This window comes from Heterocephalus glaber, unplaced genomic scaffold (genome assembly GCF_053883595.1).
Source record: "Heterocephalus glaber isolate CG9 unplaced genomic scaffold, H.glaber_assembly_v1.0 deba00001481, whole genome shotgun sequence".
NCBI lineage: Eukaryota > Metazoa > Chordata > Mammalia > Rodentia > Bathyergidae > Heterocephalus > Heterocephalus glaber.
The window spans coordinates 10,209,780-10,229,614 of NW_028258317.1; the positions used below are offsets into that span (position 1 = coordinate 10,209,780).

Consider the following 19,835-nt stretch of genomic DNA (forward strand, 5'->3'; position numbering starts at 1 on the left):
AGGAAGTTTGCCTGAGCACTAGAAGAGTTTTGCTTTCTGTCCTGTTATTGTTCACTTATTTTTTATGTCCTGAAGTAAGATCAAACATCACCTACAGAGTTTAGAGACCACATTCCTTTCTGCCATTAACCCTTCACCTGACATCAGCCCTGGCTCCTAGCAATACCCCCATCTGGGAAGGGAAAAAAAGTAGAACCAAATAGGCAGCTGCCTGTTGGGAGCAATGCTACATAATTCTAGGGAAAAATCATTTGGTTAGCCTAGTTCTCTTGCCTACAGCCCAGCTACAGAATAACTCCAGTTTGGCCTCCAGTCACAACTGAGACTTCAGTGATCCAGTGATGCTGTGATTCTCCAGGACAAGAAACATCCTGGGAGAACAAACATCTGCTCAGTTCCTCATTGTTCTTGGACTGTTAACATCTTGTTTGCCGGAGATGTACTGAACTCTCTGCAAGCCTTCTGTTACACCTTGTTTATCCCAATGTGAACTATTGAACTCTCTGCAAGTCATTTGTTACATTTGTTTCTCCCGATGTACTGAATTCTCTGCAAGTCATTTGTTATGAGGTACTGAATAAAAGGTGTGGTAAACTGGGGGCTTTTGTCTTTGCCTCCCAGAGCAGCACTGATCAGACCCAAAGCTCAGCTTCTTCTCAGTCTCATTTTTCTACCTTTCCTGTAATTCACCGTGTGCTGCCATGGCTCACAGGAGACCAGGACTCACTGCAGAGGTTCTGGTAACATCCCCTTCCCCTGTCCCCTACAGGTGCCTGTCCAATTGTACACAAAAATAGTTGGAACTTTTGACAGATATTTAATTAAGTTGAGTCTCAATATTCTCAACTAAACTATGAAGGGAATTGGACCACAAACTTTCTCTATGTTCTTTGGAATGTCCCCTTTCCATTTCACTGGGCTGTTGTAAGGAACAGTCAGGCAATTATATATGTAAATTGTGTTATTTTCACTATCACCATTTATGTGGTATTCCTTAGCACATATTCCAGAAGAGTGCTTATCAGCATTTTTGGTCATATTCTCTCAGCCAGAGAAGCAAAGGGATAAGAAAAAGCTGAACCAGTTTCCTAACTGAGTACAGAGGATGAACATCAGGCTGTTATCATTCTGTGATGTCCATTGGCTGGATCCCCTTAGCTTCCCACTGGAGCATTTGACCCACATTTCATTTATGCCATTTGGGAAAAATGAATCAATGGTAGAGATAAGATCAAAAATTGTAGCTTAGGGAAGAGTTTCTGCCGGAAATCTTAGTATATGTACTGCTGAAGCGAGCACACGGCTGAAAATCTCAGAACGATGGAAGACCTATCATTTTTGCCCAAAGAGAAAAGTATTTACAATGTTCTATTTTTTCTATTTTTGAGCTTTGACTAGATGTGCTTTTGTTCATTAGAATTTTTTATGTTTAAATTAACTTTAATAATAGTTAATTTTAATAAAATTGGTACACTTTTGATATACATAATGATCACATTTATTGTAGGGTATTTGTACCTGTATATAATATATATTCACGTCTTATTAACGTTTAGTGATCAGTAATTCCCAGAAGAAATGCCAAATACACATTGTTTTAAGATATACCTATTAATTATAAAATAATTTAAACTAATATGGGATTTGAAAAGAAATGTATATTTCACTTAAGAGTATGGCCTCAATATGCATCCATTTAGCTATAAATGTCTCTAGTTTCTCATTCTTTATGGCCGAGTAGTACTCCATTTTATAAAAAAAACATCTGTATCCAGTTTCCAGTTGATGGGCACTTGGGCTGTTTCCAAGCTTTAGCTATTACAAACTGTGCCACTATAAATGTGGGTGCACATATATCGCTGTGGTATGATTCTTTTAATGCTTTTGGAAAGATACCCAGCAGGGGAATAGTCTCTGAGGTATCTCCATACTGATTTCCACAGTGGTTATTAAAACAATTAAAACAAATAATTGATAATTTGAAATAGGAAGAAAAAGTCCAAAGGGATAGGGGAAGTGGGAGGGGAAGGGGAAAGGAAAGAAGGGAAAGGAAAAATTATGAGAAAAGAAAAATTGGAAACAAAGTCTATGTAAATAGGGAAGGGTAGAGGGGGTGAAGGGCATACAGGTAATGGGGAAAAAATAAGAAGCAAGATACATCATATATAGGTATAAGCCCAATGATAAATGTAAGTGTATTGTATACCTAAAATGTACCAATAAAAGAATTTAAGGAAAAAAATTTATCAGGACATTAGTATTCAGAGATTAATAGCTGAAAATTTTTTCTTTATTTATTCCTAGTCATTTTTTTTGTGGTACTGAAAGTTGTACCTAGGAAGCACTCTGCTATATCCCCAACCCTTCTTATTTTTTAACTTTGTCTCACTAAGTTGTCCAAGTTGGCTTCAACCTTCTAAGTAGCTAGGATTACAGATGGGATCCACCAGCACACCTGGCTTCTAGCCTTTTTATATAATTGTAAATTTGGGATTATACTTGCAACAAATATAACCCACAGTATTTTCTGAGTCTCAATTAAATATTCTGACCCACAGACAAGCATAGGCTACATTTGGTGCTAGTCTACTCAGGAGGAACCACAGGGCAGCATTACATATTCCTTTTTAGCATGTGTCCCTGCAGGGACAGACTAGTGGAACAATACAGTTTAGGTACATGGAGACTATATACACATTAGAGGATGTAGGAATCACCCTGTTTTAAAATCACATGCCCCATGGGAGTCAACATATTGTGTAGCAGCAACTCTGTAGGAGTAGTTTCTAAAGTCCCATGATGTACATGGCAAGTCACCAAAGTCCCTGCAATTGGTAATCATAGCATGCTTTCCTCAGGTGATAATAGCTCTCTAAGACTAGATGTAATTCACCAATCAGAGGTCAATTTTGAGTAGTGAATTACTCCAAACATATCATCTTATTCTAGAGCAACAGAGGCAGAAAACTAAGAGATGGTCAGATTCTCTTATAGAAGGGAAGATTTTACCTGCAATACTATATATAATTTTTTTGTTGTAGGAAACAATTTTCTAAACAAAACTTAATTACACAAGATTAGCAGCAATAATCAACAAAGGAGATTATTTCAGACTAAAAGCCTTCTGTACAGCAAAAGAATCAATCAGTAGAGTGAAGAGACAACCTACAGCATAAGAAAATATTTTTTTCCCAGCTACTCCTCAGACAGAAGATTAATATTTAGAATATACAAAGAACTCAGAAAAATTAAATCACCTCAAGTTAAAGTCCTAGTCAAGAAATGAGCAAGAGAAATGAATAGACACTTCACAGAGGAAGAAATACAAAAATGTTCAACATCTCTGGCCATTAAAGAAGTGCAATTTAGAACAACATTAAGACTCCATCTCACTCTGTAAAGAATGGTAATCACTAAGAAATCAAGCAATAACCAATGCTGGTGTGTCTGCAGTGCAAAAAGAACCCTCCCTCATTGTCAGTGGGAATGCAAGCGTACAATCATTATGGAAATCAGTACAGAGATTTCTCAAAGAATTGAAATTAGAAATTCCATATGATCCAGCTACTTTCTCTATTAGATATCTTCTCCAAAGAGCTTAAGTTATCATACTATAGCAATACATGCATACCAATGTTTATAGCAGCACAATTCATAATAGCTAAATCCTGAAAGCAGCCTGTATACCCATCAATGAACTATTGGATAAAGAAAATATGGTATCTATATATAATGAATACTACTCAGCTATAAAGAATGACAATTTGAGACATTTGTCGGAAAATGAGTGCACCTAGAAAATATAATATTGAGTGAAATAAATCAGACACACAAGCTTATATACTATATGGTATTTCTCATTTGAATGAAGCAAAGTAAAAATAATAAAAATAATAAAGGGTGGATAGAAAGGAACAAGAAGATGGATCTCTTGCAATAGGGAAGTGGTCCAAGGGAACAAAGGTGAGGGGTAAGGAGGAGAAGGAGAACTAAGAAGAAAGATATGCCATGTACAGGAACCTAATAACCCCAATTAATGTAAATATTATAGGTTATAACATGAGCTAAGACAATGTCAACAGGAATGAAAAATGGGAACTGTGAGTGGGGAGAGGAGAAAGAAAAAAAGAAAGAAAACAAACAGAAAAAAAAGAAACATTCTGTAACATGTAACTATTCCCCAAGAAAATTATAAGCAACATGAACTGTAAACATGTATAAATAAAATTTAAAAATTTAAAAAATCTTAACATTAAATGATGAGGTTACATCACTATGTAAGGTTTTTAAAAAACATGCCTACCTATATGTACTTAACCAATCCACTAGTGTTATGAACTTAGCTAGTTCCAAGTTTTTCATTATTAAAATTATTGATGATATAAACATTCCCCAAAGATAAATCTTGGTGTAAAACTCTGATCATTCCCATAATATAAATCCAGGGAGTGGAATTAATGATTGTGTCTGAAGATTATGAAGCTCTTAATACAACTTTCATAAGGTGCTCTTCAGAAAGAAAAAAGTTTACACTTTGACTGGAATTGTATGAAAGTATTTGCATCTTCAACAAAATGTACTGTGCTCCTTTAAAACATTTGCCAATTTCATGGTGGGAAAGTATTGTGGGTTTAAAAATTAGTTTTCTTTGATTAGTGATGAGTTTAGAAATGCTTATATTCATAGTCTATTTCTTGTTTTGTTAATTTTCTATGCTTGTCCTCTTGCTTTTACATCGAGAAGTTTACCTTTTAAAATATTAAGTATATTTACATTTAAATTTCATGCCCTGAAAACTTTTGTTATAGTCTTTATTTACTTTCCTTTTGACAGAACTTTTCATCTTTAGATAGATAAATTTACCAATCTTTTTTTCTATGTTTGTATCAACACTCCTAAGTGACCCTGCTACTACTACTGAGGGTTCTTTTGTGAGCATTTACATGTACATTCTAAGTGTTAGAGGGCCACACTTTCATTTGTACTATGCAGTAAAAAGCTTTCCATTTAGTTTTAGAATCTGTAAAATTTTACATAGTCTGGGATTTTTTTATTCCTCAAATGTGCAGAAGAAATTGTTCAACAGCTAAATGTCCTGGCACAACTTTTGAAGATAGATTAGACATGTTTAGAATATTTTATATTGTTATTCATCTGTTGAGCTTTGCTGCATCTTTTTAAGGCATTGTTAAGTAAATTATTTTTCACAGAATATTGATTTTAGATGTAAGCATTTGTTGACATAGAATTATACATACAAATTAGATTGAAATATAGTGTAGACTTTTAAAGAATTACAGTGGGAATTTCCTTATTCTTTTTTTAAATGAATTTTATTGGTACATTTTAGGTATACAATATAATGACATTCATCATTGGAAATTTGTACCTTTACATAATCTCTCTTGGTTCTTCGATTTTCCCCTTTCCCTGCCCTCCTTTCAGCCCCTCCATCCCTCCCTATTTACAAAGACTTTGTTTCCATTTTTTCATTTTCTCATATTAATTCCATTTTCTTCTTTACTTTCCACTACCCCTCCCACTTCCTCTTCCCCTTTGCCCCTTTTCTTCCTATTTCACATTATCTATTATACCTTTTAGTCCTTATTTACACTTTCAGGTTCTCACACTAGAGAAACTATTCGGTATTTATACATGTGTGTCCTATTTATTTCACTTAGGAGTATCGCCTCGATGTGCACTCATTTATCTATAAATGTCTCTAAGTTCTCATTTTTTATGGCTGAGCAGTACTCCATTTTATAAAAAAACTCCACATTTTCTTTATCCAGTTTCCAGTTGATGGTCATCTGGGCTGCTTCCAAGTTTTAGCTATTACAAATTGTGCTGCTGTGAACATGGGTGCACATATATCACTGTGGTATGATTTTTTTTAATTCTTTGGGGAAGATACCCAGCAGGGGAATACCTGGGTCAAATGGAACTTCCAATCGTAGTTCTTTGAGGCATCTCCATACTGATTTACACAGTGGTTGCACCATTCTACACTCCCACCAGCAGTGGACCAGTGTCCCTCTTTCCCCACAGCCCCACCAGTATTTGTTATTGGTTGATTTCATGATACCAGCCATTGTTCCTGTGGTGAGGTGGAATCGCAGTGTTGTTTTCATTTGCATCTCTCGAATGACCAGTGATGTTGAACATTTTTTCATATGTTTATTTGCTATTTCTACTTCTTTGTCTGAGAAATGTCTGTTCATTTCAGATGACCATTTTTGGATTGGGTCTTTAAATTTGTGAGGTCTGATTTTTTAAAGTTCTTTATACATTCTAGGTAGTAGACCTTTGTCTGAGGAACAATGTGGGAATTTTTTCCCACATTGTAGGTTGTCTCTTCACCACAGTTGGTGGTTTCTCTTGCTGTGCAGAAGCTTTTTAATAAGAAGAGATCCTACTTGTTGATTGTTTGTGCTAGTTAACAGGCAACTGAGGTTTTGTTCATAAAATCTTTTCCTACACCAATGTCTTCAAGAGTTCTACCTAGCCTCTCTGTTCCAGGCTGTTCAGTGTTTCTGTTTTAATATATAGATTTTTAAACCATTTTGATTTTAGTTGAGTGCATGCTGAGAGATATAGGTCTACTTTTAATCTTTGGCAAGTTGAAACCCAATTTTTCCAGCACTATGTATTAAAGAGGCTATCTTTCCTCTGGTGAGGGTGTTTGGCTCCTTTGTCGAAGATGAGGTGGCTGAGTGTGTCTGGAGTTGTTGCTGCATCTTCTAATCTGTTCCACTGGTCCTCAGGTCTGTTTCTTTGCCAGTACCGTGCTGTTTTATCACAGCTTTGTAGTATACTTTCAAGTTGGGGGTTGTCATACCCCCTGCCATATCTCTGTTGCCTAGAATTGCTTTTGCTATTCTAGGTCTCTTCTTGTTCCAAATGAATTTTTGGGTTGTTTTCTCAAGGTTCGTGAAGTATGCTGCTGGAACGTCAGTGGGGATTGCACTGAATCTATATAGCAATTTTGGAAGTTTGGCCATTTTCACTATGTTGAATCTTCCTACCCAGGAACAAGGGATGTCTTTCCATTTTCTGATATCCTCTTCAATCTCTCTTTTCAGAGTGCTTCAGTTTTCAGGGAAGAGGTCTTTGATTTCTTTTGTTAGGTTGATTCCTAGGTATTTCAGTTTTTTGGAATGTATTGTGAAAGGAATTGTTTGCCCTATTTTTCTCTCAGTGAGTCTGTTGTTCATGTAGAGGAAGGCTATTGACTTTTGTGTGTTGACCTTGTATCCAGCTACTCCACTGAATTTGGTTATTAAGTCTAGAAGGCTTTTGGTGGAGTTCTTGAGGTCTTCTATATAGAGAATCATATCATCTGCAAATAATGACAGTTTGACTTCTTCATTTCCTATCTTTATTCTTTAATCTCATTTTCTTGTCTAATTTCTGCGGCTAATGTTTTCAAAACTATATTGAACAAGAGTGGTGATAGTGGATATCCTTGTCTGGTTCCTGGTTTTAGTGTGAAGGATTTCAGTTTTTGACCATTTAGTATGATATTGGCTGTTGGTTTTTCATAGATAGCTTTTATCAGATTGAGGTAGAGACTGTCTATTCCATTTTTTTGTAGGATTCTTATCATAAATGTGTGTTGGATTTTGTCAAATGCTTTTTCTACATCTATTGAGATGATCATATGGTTTTTGTCCTTCTATTGATATAGTGTATTATGTTGATTGATTTGCATATGTTGAACCATCTCTGCATCCTTAGGATGAATCCCACTTGTTCAGGGTGTATGATCTTGATGATCTTCTGCATTCTATTTGCCAGTATCTTCTTAAGGATTTTTGCATCTATGTTCATTAGTGAGATTGGCCTGTAGTTCTCTTTTAGGGTTTGGTATTTGTCTGCTTTGAGGATCAAAGTAATCCTTGCTTCCAGGAATGAATTTGGGAGCATTGCTTCCTTTTGATTTCATTGAAGAGTTTAAACATTAGTGGCAGTAGTTCCTCTCTAAATGTCTTATAGAACTAGGCAGTGAATCCATTGGGACTCAGGCTTTTCTTGGTAAGGTTTTAATTATGTTTTCAATTTCATTGATTGATATTGGGTTGTTTAGAGTTTTTAGGTCTTCTTTGATCAACTTTGGTAATTCATACGTATCTAGGAATTTGTCCATTTCTTCTGTGTTTTCCATCTTATTGGCATATAGATTCTCGAAGTAGGTATTGATGATCCTCTTGATTTCTGCTGGGTCTGCTGTAATTTCATCCTTTTCATTCCTAATTGCATGGATTTGGGCCTTTTCTTTCATTTTTCTGACAAGGTTGGCTAAGGGCTTGTCAAATTTGTTTATTCTTTCAAAGAACCAATTCTTGGCTTCATTCATTTTTTTGTATCATTCTCTTAGTCTCCATTGCATTGATTTCTGCTCTGATCTTTATCATTTCCTCCCTTGTATGAAGTTTGGGTTTCTCCTGCTCTTCTTTTTCTAGGAGCTTGAAGTTCAACATCAGGTTGTTTAACTGGGCTCACTGTGTTTTCTTAATATGAGTACTCACTGCTATGAATTTCCCTCATAAGACTGCTTTCATTGTGTCCCATAGATTCTGATATGTTGTATTGTCATTGTCATTTAATTGAAGAGACTGTCTGATTTCTTCTTTAATTTCCTCTGTGACCCATTGGTTATTCAGAAGTGTGTTGTTCAATTTCCATGTTTTTATGAAATTCTTGCAGTTTCTTTTCTTATTGATCTCCAATTTCATCGCACTATGGTCTGATAATATACAGAGGATAACTTCAGTTCCTTTGCACTTAAACATGTTCTGTGAGCGAGTATGTGGTCTATTTTGGAGAACTACCCATGTGCAGCTGAAAAGAATGTGTATTCTGAATTTGTGGGGTGGAACACTCTGTAAACATCTGTTAAGTTCATTTGTTCAAGAGTTTGAGTTCTAGCATTTTGTTGCTTATGTTTTGTCTAGTTGATCTATCTATTTGTGACAGTGGGGTATTGAGGTCCCCCACTACAAATGTATTTATGCTTATTTGATTTTTCATGTCCATTAGTTTTTGTTTTATATAACTGGATGCACTAGTGTTTGGTGAATATATATTTATGATTGTCATCTCTTCCTCTTGGATTGTCCCCTTTACAAGGATCTAGTGACCTTCTTTGTCTCTCTTAATCAGTGTTGGTTTGAAATCCACTTTATCTGTAAAGAGGATAGCTACTCCTGCTTTTTTTCAGGTTCCTGTCTCATGGAGTATTGTTTTCCACACTTTAACTTTCAGTCTATTGGTTTCTTTTTGAATTAAGTGTGTTTCTTGTATGCAGAATATTTTTGGATCTTGCTTCTTGACTCACTCTGCCAGTCTATTTCTTTTCATTGGTGAATTTAGACTGTAAACATTGATGGGTATAACTGATATGTATTGTCTTATCCTTGTCATGACTTTTTCTTTTTGTTGGATTCTCCCCCTTTGTGTTTAATTTCTTGTTGTGGCCAATGGATTCATCCTTCTGGGCTTCCTGGGGTTGTGATCCTCATTGTCTTTTCCTAGGATATTGTCTAAAATTTTTTGGAGTGCTAGTTTGGTATTCATGAAGTTTCTAAGCTGCTCTTTGTCATGAAAGTATGTTTTTTCTCCATCAATTTTGGAAGATAGTTTTGCAGGGTACATCAATCTGGGTTGGAGGTTGTTTTCCTTTAGGGCTTGAAATATGTCACTCCAAGCTCTTCTTGTCTTGAAGGTTTGTGTTGAGAAGTCTGCTATGATTCTTATAGGCTTTCATTTGTGATTTGTTTCTTTTCTCTAACTGCTTATAGAATTTTGTTATTTTGTTAGATTTCTGGAATCCTAACTATTACATGCCTATGCATAGATTTTTTTGATCAAGGATAGTTGGAGTCCTATATGCCTCACTTTTCTGTATGTCAAGTTCTTTTCCCCTGCTTGGGAAGTTTTCTGCCATTACTTCTGTGAATTGTTTTTTATGTCGTCTGTACTCTCTCCTGTTTCTTCATTGTCTCCAGTCCGTCTTATGTTATTCTTCTTTGCATCATCTAGTAGCTGCTGGATTGATTTCTTATGGTCCCTTACTATTTTAAAGGAGTTTTTCTTTTCCTGGTCACTAATTGCAATCTTTATCTTCTACCTCTGAAATTCTGTCCTCACATTGATTCATTCTGCTGCATAAACTTTCAATGGAGTTTTTAGCCTCCTGAAAATCTGTTTGCATCTGTTTTATGGATTCCATTTGTTTCCTATGTTGAGATTCCATTATGTTCCTCAGCTTCTCTATTTTTAAAATCTGTGTCCTTTCTAGATTTATTGATCATGTCTTGCCCTATGGGCACAATCTTTCCTGTTATCTGAGAAATTATTTCTGATTTCATTTTTTCCAGATCATCTTTTGTTGCTAGTTAAGGCAGTCCAGGTGGTGGAGTATCAGATTTTTCCATCTCATTTCCCTTTGGGGATGCTTTAGGTATTCTGGAAGTCTGGTTTTGGGATTTGGTTAAATATTTTCTCATTTCAAGTGGGTGTGGGGTGTGTGGGTGTGTGTGTGTGTGCTCCTGGTGCCCACAAGGCTCACTTCCTTGCCATTGGGGTTGGTGGTATGGTGGCCCGGAATGCTCTTCCTTTTCTTCTTTTTTTTTTTTTTTTTAACTGTTTTCACTTTTGCCTTTCTTAGATTAAACTAGCCATGAGGATGTACACTTTACTTATAAAAGAATTAGCCTTGTTTTCTTTATCAATTCTGTCATTTTTTAATTTCTAATTTTCTGCTTTCAGTTTTTTTGTTTTGTTTATAAATCAGAGGTTTGCTACATAGCCCAGGCTAACCTTGAAAATGCTAATCTTTCTGTCTCAGCTCTGAGTTCTAAGATTAAATGAATTTGCCAACACACTTGACTTTTGGTCATAATTCTTACTGATACATTTCCCTTTTCTTATTTGTTTTAATGGAAAAATAATTATAGGAGAATCTAGGCAATTGATAGATGATATTTCTTAGGATTAAATAGAAAAGAGAAAATATTTAAGTCAATGGATCACTCAGAGGTTCTTATCCAAAAACACAGTAAAATGATATGCTTATGAGATAGGAATAAAGAACATCTGATTTTAGACTAAGTCCAATGTCTCCAAGTACAGCAATCCTTAAACCATTGGTGACAGAACTGGGGAGTGGAATGAGTTGCCTCATGAGGTACATGGATGCATGTCTTCTATATTTTCTCTTCTTCCTAAGGCTCATAAGAAAGGTAAGAGGCATATAGAGTTAGCTTCCTTCTGGGGACAGTCCACTTCCCATCACTCTAGAATGTGGCAGAAGAACTTATATGGGGATTTTTAGTGGAATCTCAGTCTCTTGAGATGAAAGGTGAAGAGTGGTTTCCACCTAGGCTCTTTGTTCCACACTTCTGACCACTTTAGTACATGCCAGGCACTACCCTAAGTCATTTCTAAGCCTCATGAAAATTCATGAAATAGCAGCCAATTATCTTCATTTTGTATGAGAGGTGTCAGTAAGATGACTTACTCAAAGACACACAGGCAGATGTGTGGGGTTATCAGGTTTGTGTTTGTAACCATCCTGATACATCATGTAGTTTATCAGTGCTACCCCTAAAGCTCTGACATTTCAAGTCCCCAAACATAGTCTTATTCTTTAAAAGGGAACTTCGTTGAATATGACATCAATGATCCAAAGGAACTTAAAGTACTGACTTATTATTTCTACATCATTTCTTCTCAAAATTATAACCCTTTTTGCTGTTGAAAATGAAGTTTGGCTGAAAGTGTGAGCAATCAGTACATACTTCAGCATGTGATTCAGTATTTTTATATTACTGCCCCCAAAAGAGAAAAGAGGGCATGCAGAGGAGAGGTAGGGCATGCAGAGGAGAGGTAGGTCAGCTGGAAAACAGCTATTACTGTAGAAGAAGCATGGAAGAAGGATAGATATTACACCCCAATTAATCTTACATTGTAGCACGTTTAGACACAGAAGTGTTTACTTTGAAAATCCTTCAAAATGCCATGTTTAAAATAAAATCAAAACACCCAAGTGTTAAATCATCTGACTAGATAACACAGATCTGTGCACTTTACACTTTTCAAACAGTCTCCCCAGAGAATTGTCTGGCCATTTTTTTTTTTTTTTTGCCGATGAGAGAGAAAATGAAGTCAATGGAGGGAAAGTTTCAACAGACTGAAAGTGATGTAATGTGAATAGAGTAAGAGGCATCAAGAATGAATCACAGCAAACTTTGAGTCAAGCAGTTGCTCTCATCTCTGGCCTCTCCAGAAGTTCAGTCAGAACAGCAGGCGACTCTAGCTGAGGGGGTTCTGCTCCACTCTGATCTGAGTGTTTATATCAATGCCAGGCCTTACAGTCAACATCTCTTCTGAATATACATAACCCACAGCACAAATTTTCAAGAGCACAGTAGCTATTCTTAACATGATAGCTAATTTTCCCTGTTGATTTGTAATACTCATTCAAGCTTTTTAAAAACTCACATTTTTAAAAATCCAGATATGAAAAACCAATAGCCACCTATCAAGATGTATTTTAATAACTTTTTATACAAAGCTCCATTCACTCCTGGCTGAAATAGGACACCACTGATAAGTCTGCTAATAAATGCCCAAGAAGAGAAGAAAAGGGAGAAAAAGCAGACAGGAAATATCCCTTATATCTGACAACAGAGACAGAAGTCTATTTCTGTACTTACAATAGCAGTTGGAGTGGCAGCCAGCACGCAGTAGAGCACCAGAGGGGTGATGAAGCTTTCTTCCTCTGTCCCAGGGTACGGCTTCATCAAATCTCCATCCTGACAGAAGAATCCTTGGATATGCACCTGAAAAGTGTCAGTGCATTCGAAGTAGTAGGCAAGCAGCACTGTCCCAGCCATGATGACAAGCTGAAAATACAGCATGGCCACACAGAGACATTAGCAGGGCTTCGGAGCAGTGCTGGCCCCTCTGAGCACACTCCCTCCATCACCCAGCAACTCTCCTGGTATTGGTATTGGCAAGTGTGTGTGTGCCTGGCTCAGGGAGTTCTGGGCTCTGGGGGTGTGTGCTTGCTCATCTTCCCAGTAATATCCGTTATAGAAACTTTCCAGCAAATAATGTGTAGCTTCTATCTGAAAGAGAGAGCACAGCCAGGTTTGTAGAAAGACCCAGATTCTGCTGCTGTGCTCTCAGTGTATGCATGGAAATGAAAGCAGTGTTTTCACTTAGGACAAAGGTGAAAGTCACAGAGCAGTGGTATACAAGCTGCCAACCTGTAGACATGAGATCTGTTCTTAACAAATTTCATAACATGTCAGAGGTAGACTTAGTTTATAAAATATTAGAGGTAGATGATCAGGAACCAGTGACTGAGTGAATGAATCAATGAATGATCAAACAGGAAAGCTAAAATGCAAAAGGGTTAAGAAAAAATTTCAGAATCACACTCGAAATTATTGGCAGGTATTTGACATTAGTTATAACTTTTAACCTTTTTCCAAATGGTTTTGCTTTTATTCCAAAATTCTTTCCACCAGTAAAGCAGAGACTTTGCTGGTAGTCATGTCTTAGTATAGACCTATTCTTCATAAGATTAAGACATTGTTATCCTTTTATTTTGCATTAGGAATTGCCTAGACATCCACGAAAGCTTAAGTATAATTTTTAATAGGCATGTGGAATTGAGTGGATATGGAAACATGGTATTATTTTTTCTTATTTATATTTGGAAACACCAAGATGTCATCAGAAGACAGTGATAAAGGTAGACAGAAAACAGGCTTTTGAGGTTATAAAATTTTAGATACTTAAGTGAGAACAGTTCCTGCAATTCTTTTGGTCTAATGCCTTCATTTCATAGATGACAAAGCAGGTTCAGTAAGTGAAATCCACCACAGGTGGATTATCCAACAAGGAAACTAAACGTGCTTAGATAGAACATTACCAAAGTAGGGAAATTAAAATGGAGAAAATATATTTTTAAATATTGATTTATTTAAAGGTATCAAAGTAATCATTATTGGAAAAAAGTCATAACTTGGCATAATGTCATTATATTTGTATGGTTTAAAATTGTTTCTGTTTGGAAGTATATATAAGGCAGTTAAGGAGAAGTCATAATCTTTTGGGGGTTTAGGAAGTCAAAAGTTTTTATTCCATCCCTGAAATGACTAACCCAAAGTCACATGGCTGGTTAATGTCAAAGCCAGGAGTAGAAACTTCCATTTCCTAATTTCCAGGATAAAAAAAAATCCCAAAAAGAAAAGTGATATATAACACAGTATTAAAATTGCACACTATACCAGAGGGTGGAGAGAAGTGGGGGAGGCAGAGGTGAAGTAGGTCAGCTCCATAGCAGAAAGGCACTATTTGGCATTCACATTCATTTTCTTATGCTCTGGCCCCTTCACTGAAGCATAGGGCCTTACACCACTGCCTCTGCTTCTGGGATAATAATTTTGCAATTCTACCTCACCATAGCAGAAAGCATCATTTTCTTCAAGGGCTTATTTGTATTAATAATGCTCCCCATCTTTCCGATTTTCCTTCATATGTCTTTCTTCTTCAACTCAGAAGCCTTTTATATCTTCCAGTTGTAGTATGTCTCAAGTATAAACTCCCAACCATCTGATACAAAGGTTTTTATTTGGGCCATCTCTATTACCACTTTGCCTTTCACTCCAGGTAGGTCACACATCATACTCTCCATTCACTCTCTGTTGCACATGACTGTTTCTTGCTATACAAAGGTAATATTCTTCTTGTATCTGGAAGTTTCTACCCAGGGGGACCCCCAATGGCTTTCCCATCACAACATCTGAGAATGCAATAATCTCTGCACACTTCAGTGAAATTTCCCCATGCCCGAGGCTGTTTATTGGCATCGGAGAAAATTACCAACCTTCATGCTAGCCATTCTTGCTGTTTCAAGCAGTTTTATTTTCCTTATAGCAACAAGGAAGAGACTGGGATTAGTATGTTTCCTAGAAGATTAAGACATGGGTGCCCCAAACCTGCCACTGCTAATGCTACTCTTGTCTACAGGTAGTTTATAAAGCCAAAGCTATGAAGTCTCTATTTCTTTTGGGCATGGCTTGTCAACTAAGTTGATTTTGTGGGAAGGAACTTAGCTAGTTTACTTGAATATTTTAGAGATGAAGCACTAGGATTTCAACTGCTTTGAGTCACTGCTTCTGGAATTGTCTCTGTCCTCCACACAGGTTTGATCTTGGGTTTTTGTATTTTTCATTCATGTGGCTGGATTTCAATATCTCTTAGGTCTGCTTGGAGAACAAGAAGGATCTATGGGAAATTTTGGACAAAAAAGAAATCAAAACTAAAAATAGTATATAGCTTCCTCTATTAAGGGCTAGTATTATATTTTATTGGGTACCTTTGTGCTGCCACTTCCTTTTTCAAAAGGAAAAAGTGAAAAGAAGTAGACCAAAACAAACAGGTATACAGAGAGAGGACTCAATACAAAAGAAAAAAATAGAAATGTAGAACATAACTGTCTTAACATTAAATATATCAAAATCATTAATAAAAACTTTAGCAACAACCACAACAAAAGCCATTGTTATCTGCCTAAATTTGAAATTCATAGAACAAATCTTAATAACTATCTGATTTAATCCTGGAAGCAACATTTAGAGAAAAATGAATGAATCCATCAATCCATTGCAGCACATAAGAACAGAGAAGCTCAGAGACTCAAAGAGCATACAGGCTTGGCAGCTTATGAAGCAGGACTCACTCATCAGCATAAATCAACTTGCCCTGGCTTTTCCCCCAAGCAGCCAGAATATGTGTCATTTTCAAACTATTCTCAAACTCCTTGGAGCATCCACAATAATGCCATTTAGAGATGCAAAAGGAGCAAAAATTGAACAATTCAGATGTTGATTTCCAGTCTTATTTCCAATTGGACATTCTTTTGTGACCCTATATTAAAAAGAAGCTGATGTATTTGTTCCAAGAACAGATTCAACACACATTGATTCTACTTCCAGGAGCAGAGTCCACCCCTCTGCACTGAGGGTGCCACACAGCCATCAGTGTACTCCATTTCTTCTCCCTATACAGGGTCATGGTTTGTCACTGTCTAGATTTGTGTTACTGGTGCCAGCTGGCACATTTGCCATCTCTGCGTCCTTCCCCAGCCCCATTTAGGAATGCATGGAGGGAGGCCATAATGTTGGTGTCACATCAGCAGATGGCAAGACTGTGCCGGGATGAGTACTGGTTGAAGGGTTGAAGATGTCAGTGTGACAGAAGCAATTATGACCGTGGGAGGATAACAGGTATGGGGAGCTCACATACCAGGGGCATTCTTCAGCTGTCACTTCCCAAGAATGATTATCTAATATAAGAACATGCATTAAATACTGATTATTCCATGAGGATTCAGAAGAAAGATGCCAGCAATTTCTGAAATACAGCCTCTCTTGAGGATGAGACCTCAGCATTTCTGCTGAGGACCTCAGGCCCTCTGCTGATGAGAAAAAGGTAAATACCACAAACAGCAATATCTGAGAAGGTAATAAAGCTAAGCAAGAAAATATAAAGTTTGGCGCAATTATAGACCACTAATTTATAGACTTCATACAAACTGGGGGAATAGGGCACCAGGTGATGGTGACATGGCTCATAGGAGTATGTAGGTGTGGTGGGGTGCAGCAAAGACCTTGAGATTGGAATTAGAGGACTGCTATGTGGTCTGGATGTAGGGGTATTTGTCAAACTGGGCAATCCTATATCTACCTAGAAAGAAAATGTTTGAATGCAAAGGGGAACAAGAGAGGGGGGAAGGAGAGGGAAGGAAAGGAATAGGGATAAAAAATTTTAAAAAGATTGGGAGGAAAACAATAGAAACAAAGTTTTGTAAATGGAGGGGGAAGAAGAATTGAAGGGAAGGGAGGGTATGGGAAGAAAAAGAATTGAGATATATTATATACAGGTATAAATTCCCTATGATGAATATGATCTATCTATCTATATATCTATATATCTATATATATATATCTCAGAAGTGTACCAGTAAAGTTAATTTAAAATATACTGGGCAATCCTAGTGGTAGGTGACCATTCCTCTTGGTTTGCTTGGGACTGAGGGTTTTCCTGGGGCATGGGAATTGCCGTGGTAAAATCAGAATGGCTCTGAATAAATTCAAGTGGTTGGTGGCTGGGAATTTAGGTCAGTGGTTCCGTCACCTGCTTTGGAAGTGCAAGGACCTGAGTTCGATCCCCAATACCAAAAAAAAAAAAAAAAAAAAAAAAATTCAAGTGCTTGGTCATTCTACCTGAGATGATGAATATTCCTACCACCAATAAGGTTTCTCCTTCTGGCTTGACCATGGGTTACTAATGCTAAATAATCAGTCAACAACTCTTCTAGGGAACTGCCTCTGATCTCAGTCTCAAACTGAGTACAGTGAAGGTAAGGAATTCTCAAACATGCTCCCCAACCCCAGTAACTTACCATCCACTTGGGGAGTGCTCCCAACACTGTGATCTTTCAGAGGGGTGACAGCTGATCCCAAGTGCAATCCTTCCATGGCAACATGTGGCTAGTGAATGAGAAGGAAGGAGTGGACAGGAGGAGAACAAGGGAAGGGACTGTTGCCTGTGGCAGATGGGGGTCAAAAGGATGGAGAAGAACATGGCATCTGTTCAAGACACTGGTCATGGCCCAGCCCCATGGACATATATTTCCTTCCACAGAATGAGGGGATGAAGGAAACTCAGGGCACAAGGAGCACTGCATGGACCTTAGTAGCTATGACACAAAAGAATGTCTTAGTAAGGACTCTAGGGAAAAGCACAGTTTAAATATCTGTGTGTTTTTCGCTGTTGAGAAAGAGCATCTTAAGACACAGCGTCTATGGCAGCACACTGGGGCTGGGGCGGGACTTTCAAATGGCACTGATGAAAGAGGAGCCAAGGTAGAGGCTGGAGGGAAATCACATGTGGAAACTGACAGTGAACCCTTGTGAGACCTTGCTGGGGACCCTGGCAGAGGGGCTGGAGAATCTAAACAACAGTGGCAAGAGCTAAGAAGGAAGAGTAGAGGAGGGAGGAAGAAAAGGAAAAGAATGAGGAGATGGTAAATGGCATATTATGTTTATGTCCCAGAAACTGTTTAAGCACTTTACATAAGTTAACTCAATCTGCCCAACTATCCTGTGTAAAAGGGATATTTTATTTCCATTTTACACTTGAGAAAACAAGTACAGAGAAATTACATGAATTACATAAAGTCACACAGCTCCTGGGGGTGACCTGGGATGATTACTCTAAGTATAATGTATCTCTTCACACAAATTTATGTGGCCCGGGGAAAATCAGATTACAAATGAAAGTCAGCATGGTAGTGCTAAACTATGTGGAGCATGCTTGGGTGCTTTATTGAAATACCTTGGAGGGTCAGTTTCTTCTATTACAAAGGTTAATAATAACTATCTCATAAAGATGCAATGAGACTGTGTACATATTCTCATTTTGTTCCAAAAGTAATCATATCAACTTTCACCAATAAAGTAAGAAGTTGGAACAGAAGAGGAAACGAAAGGAAATAAATGACAGAAAATAGGGACAGGAATTACACCCTTAAGCATAAACTATCTGAACAGTGCAACAGGAAACACGGGTCAGTTATACATTTCACAGTATCTATACGATAAAAAATAAACCAACAGTCAAGGATAAATAGAATATTTCTGAAACAGTGACCAGATAAGGGTTCTTTCTTTGTGTTCTCATACAGAGTGTGACATGATAAAATAATGACTCAGTGGTGGGTAAGGTGGTCTTTTCTTTCTTTCTTTCTTTCTTTCTTTCTTTCTTTCTTTCTTTCTTTCTTTCTTTCTTTCTTTCTTTCTTTCTTTCTTTCTTTTTGTACCAGGGATCAAACTTGGCACCTTGCACTTGCGAGGCAGGCGGCGGAACCACTGAGCTAAATCCCTGGCAGATGGTCTGCTTTTTGTACAAAACATCCTATCAACTCAATTGAGGCTTAATATAGGCTGGGGATATTGTTCAGAATGCTTGAATAGCATGCATAAGGCCCTGTGTTTAATTTCCGGTACTGCTTAATATAAACTAAATTCATAAAAAAATAATGCTATGTGATAGAAGGGAGGACATGGACATTTTGATTCAGTCTAGGTTGAACTTAAGAGAGACAGAACAATGAGAAGTTCAGCATGAAGGTCAGACTATCTGGGTTGGAAATTAGCTCTGCTGCTTACTAAATCCCGTGCCTCAGTTTCTTCATTTGTAAAACATAGTCAGTAATATTGTCATTCCCACCTTATTAGTGTACTGGGAGGATTGAATGAGGATTGTGCACCAAGGGTTATGAGCAATGCCTGATTCATGACACCAAGCATTTTCTGGAAGAATAGATAAACTGTGCCTTTTAAGTCTCCTTCTTCCCTACGATTTCTTTCAGTTTAAATTTTCAAAAACTATTGGGCAGCAATGAGTTAGAGACCGCCTTTTAGGAAGCTGCTAGCTAGCTAAATACAGATGTGCATCATTTAACAGATAATTAAGCTGAGGCTAAGAAAAGTAACCTTTTGTGAAAACTGAGAAAACTGAAATGGATCCATATCTATATTAGAATTCATCACTTCTCTAAAGACCAAAGAAGTGCTAGCAGGCAAGGAGGTATGGATGGAATGAAATCATGCAGTTATTCAAGTAATAGTAAGTACCTACTGCACACAGACATTGAAAGCAGTTAACTGTTAACAAAACTGTTAAGACAAACATGGTCTTTAGACTTAGGCCACTTTCTGTGGAATGACAGATATTGTAAAATAAACCTAAAG

General features: G+C 37.2%; 1 protein-coding gene across 6 annotated transcripts in view; it reads right to left on the reverse strand.

The window, feature by feature from the left end:
• The window catches only part of Plppr1 (phospholipid phosphatase related 1), a 300,303-nt gene that overhangs the window by 54,200 nt on the left and 226,268 nt on the right, over positions 1-19,835 (reverse strand). For 4 of the 6 annotated variants that reach the window (XM_087184236.1, XM_004848219.3, XM_087184234.1 and 1 more), the window contains one exon: positions 12,720-12,908. The exons of 1 other annotated variant lie outside the window; for it this stretch is intronic. In XM_087184236.1, the coding sequence (XP_087040362.1) occupies positions 12,720-12,908 (189 nt within the window). Of the gene's footprint in view, positions 1-12,719; positions 12,909-17,482; positions 18,054-19,835 lie in introns of all 6 variants that reach the window. One more of the 6 variants, XM_087184235.1, reaches the window with a different exon arrangement.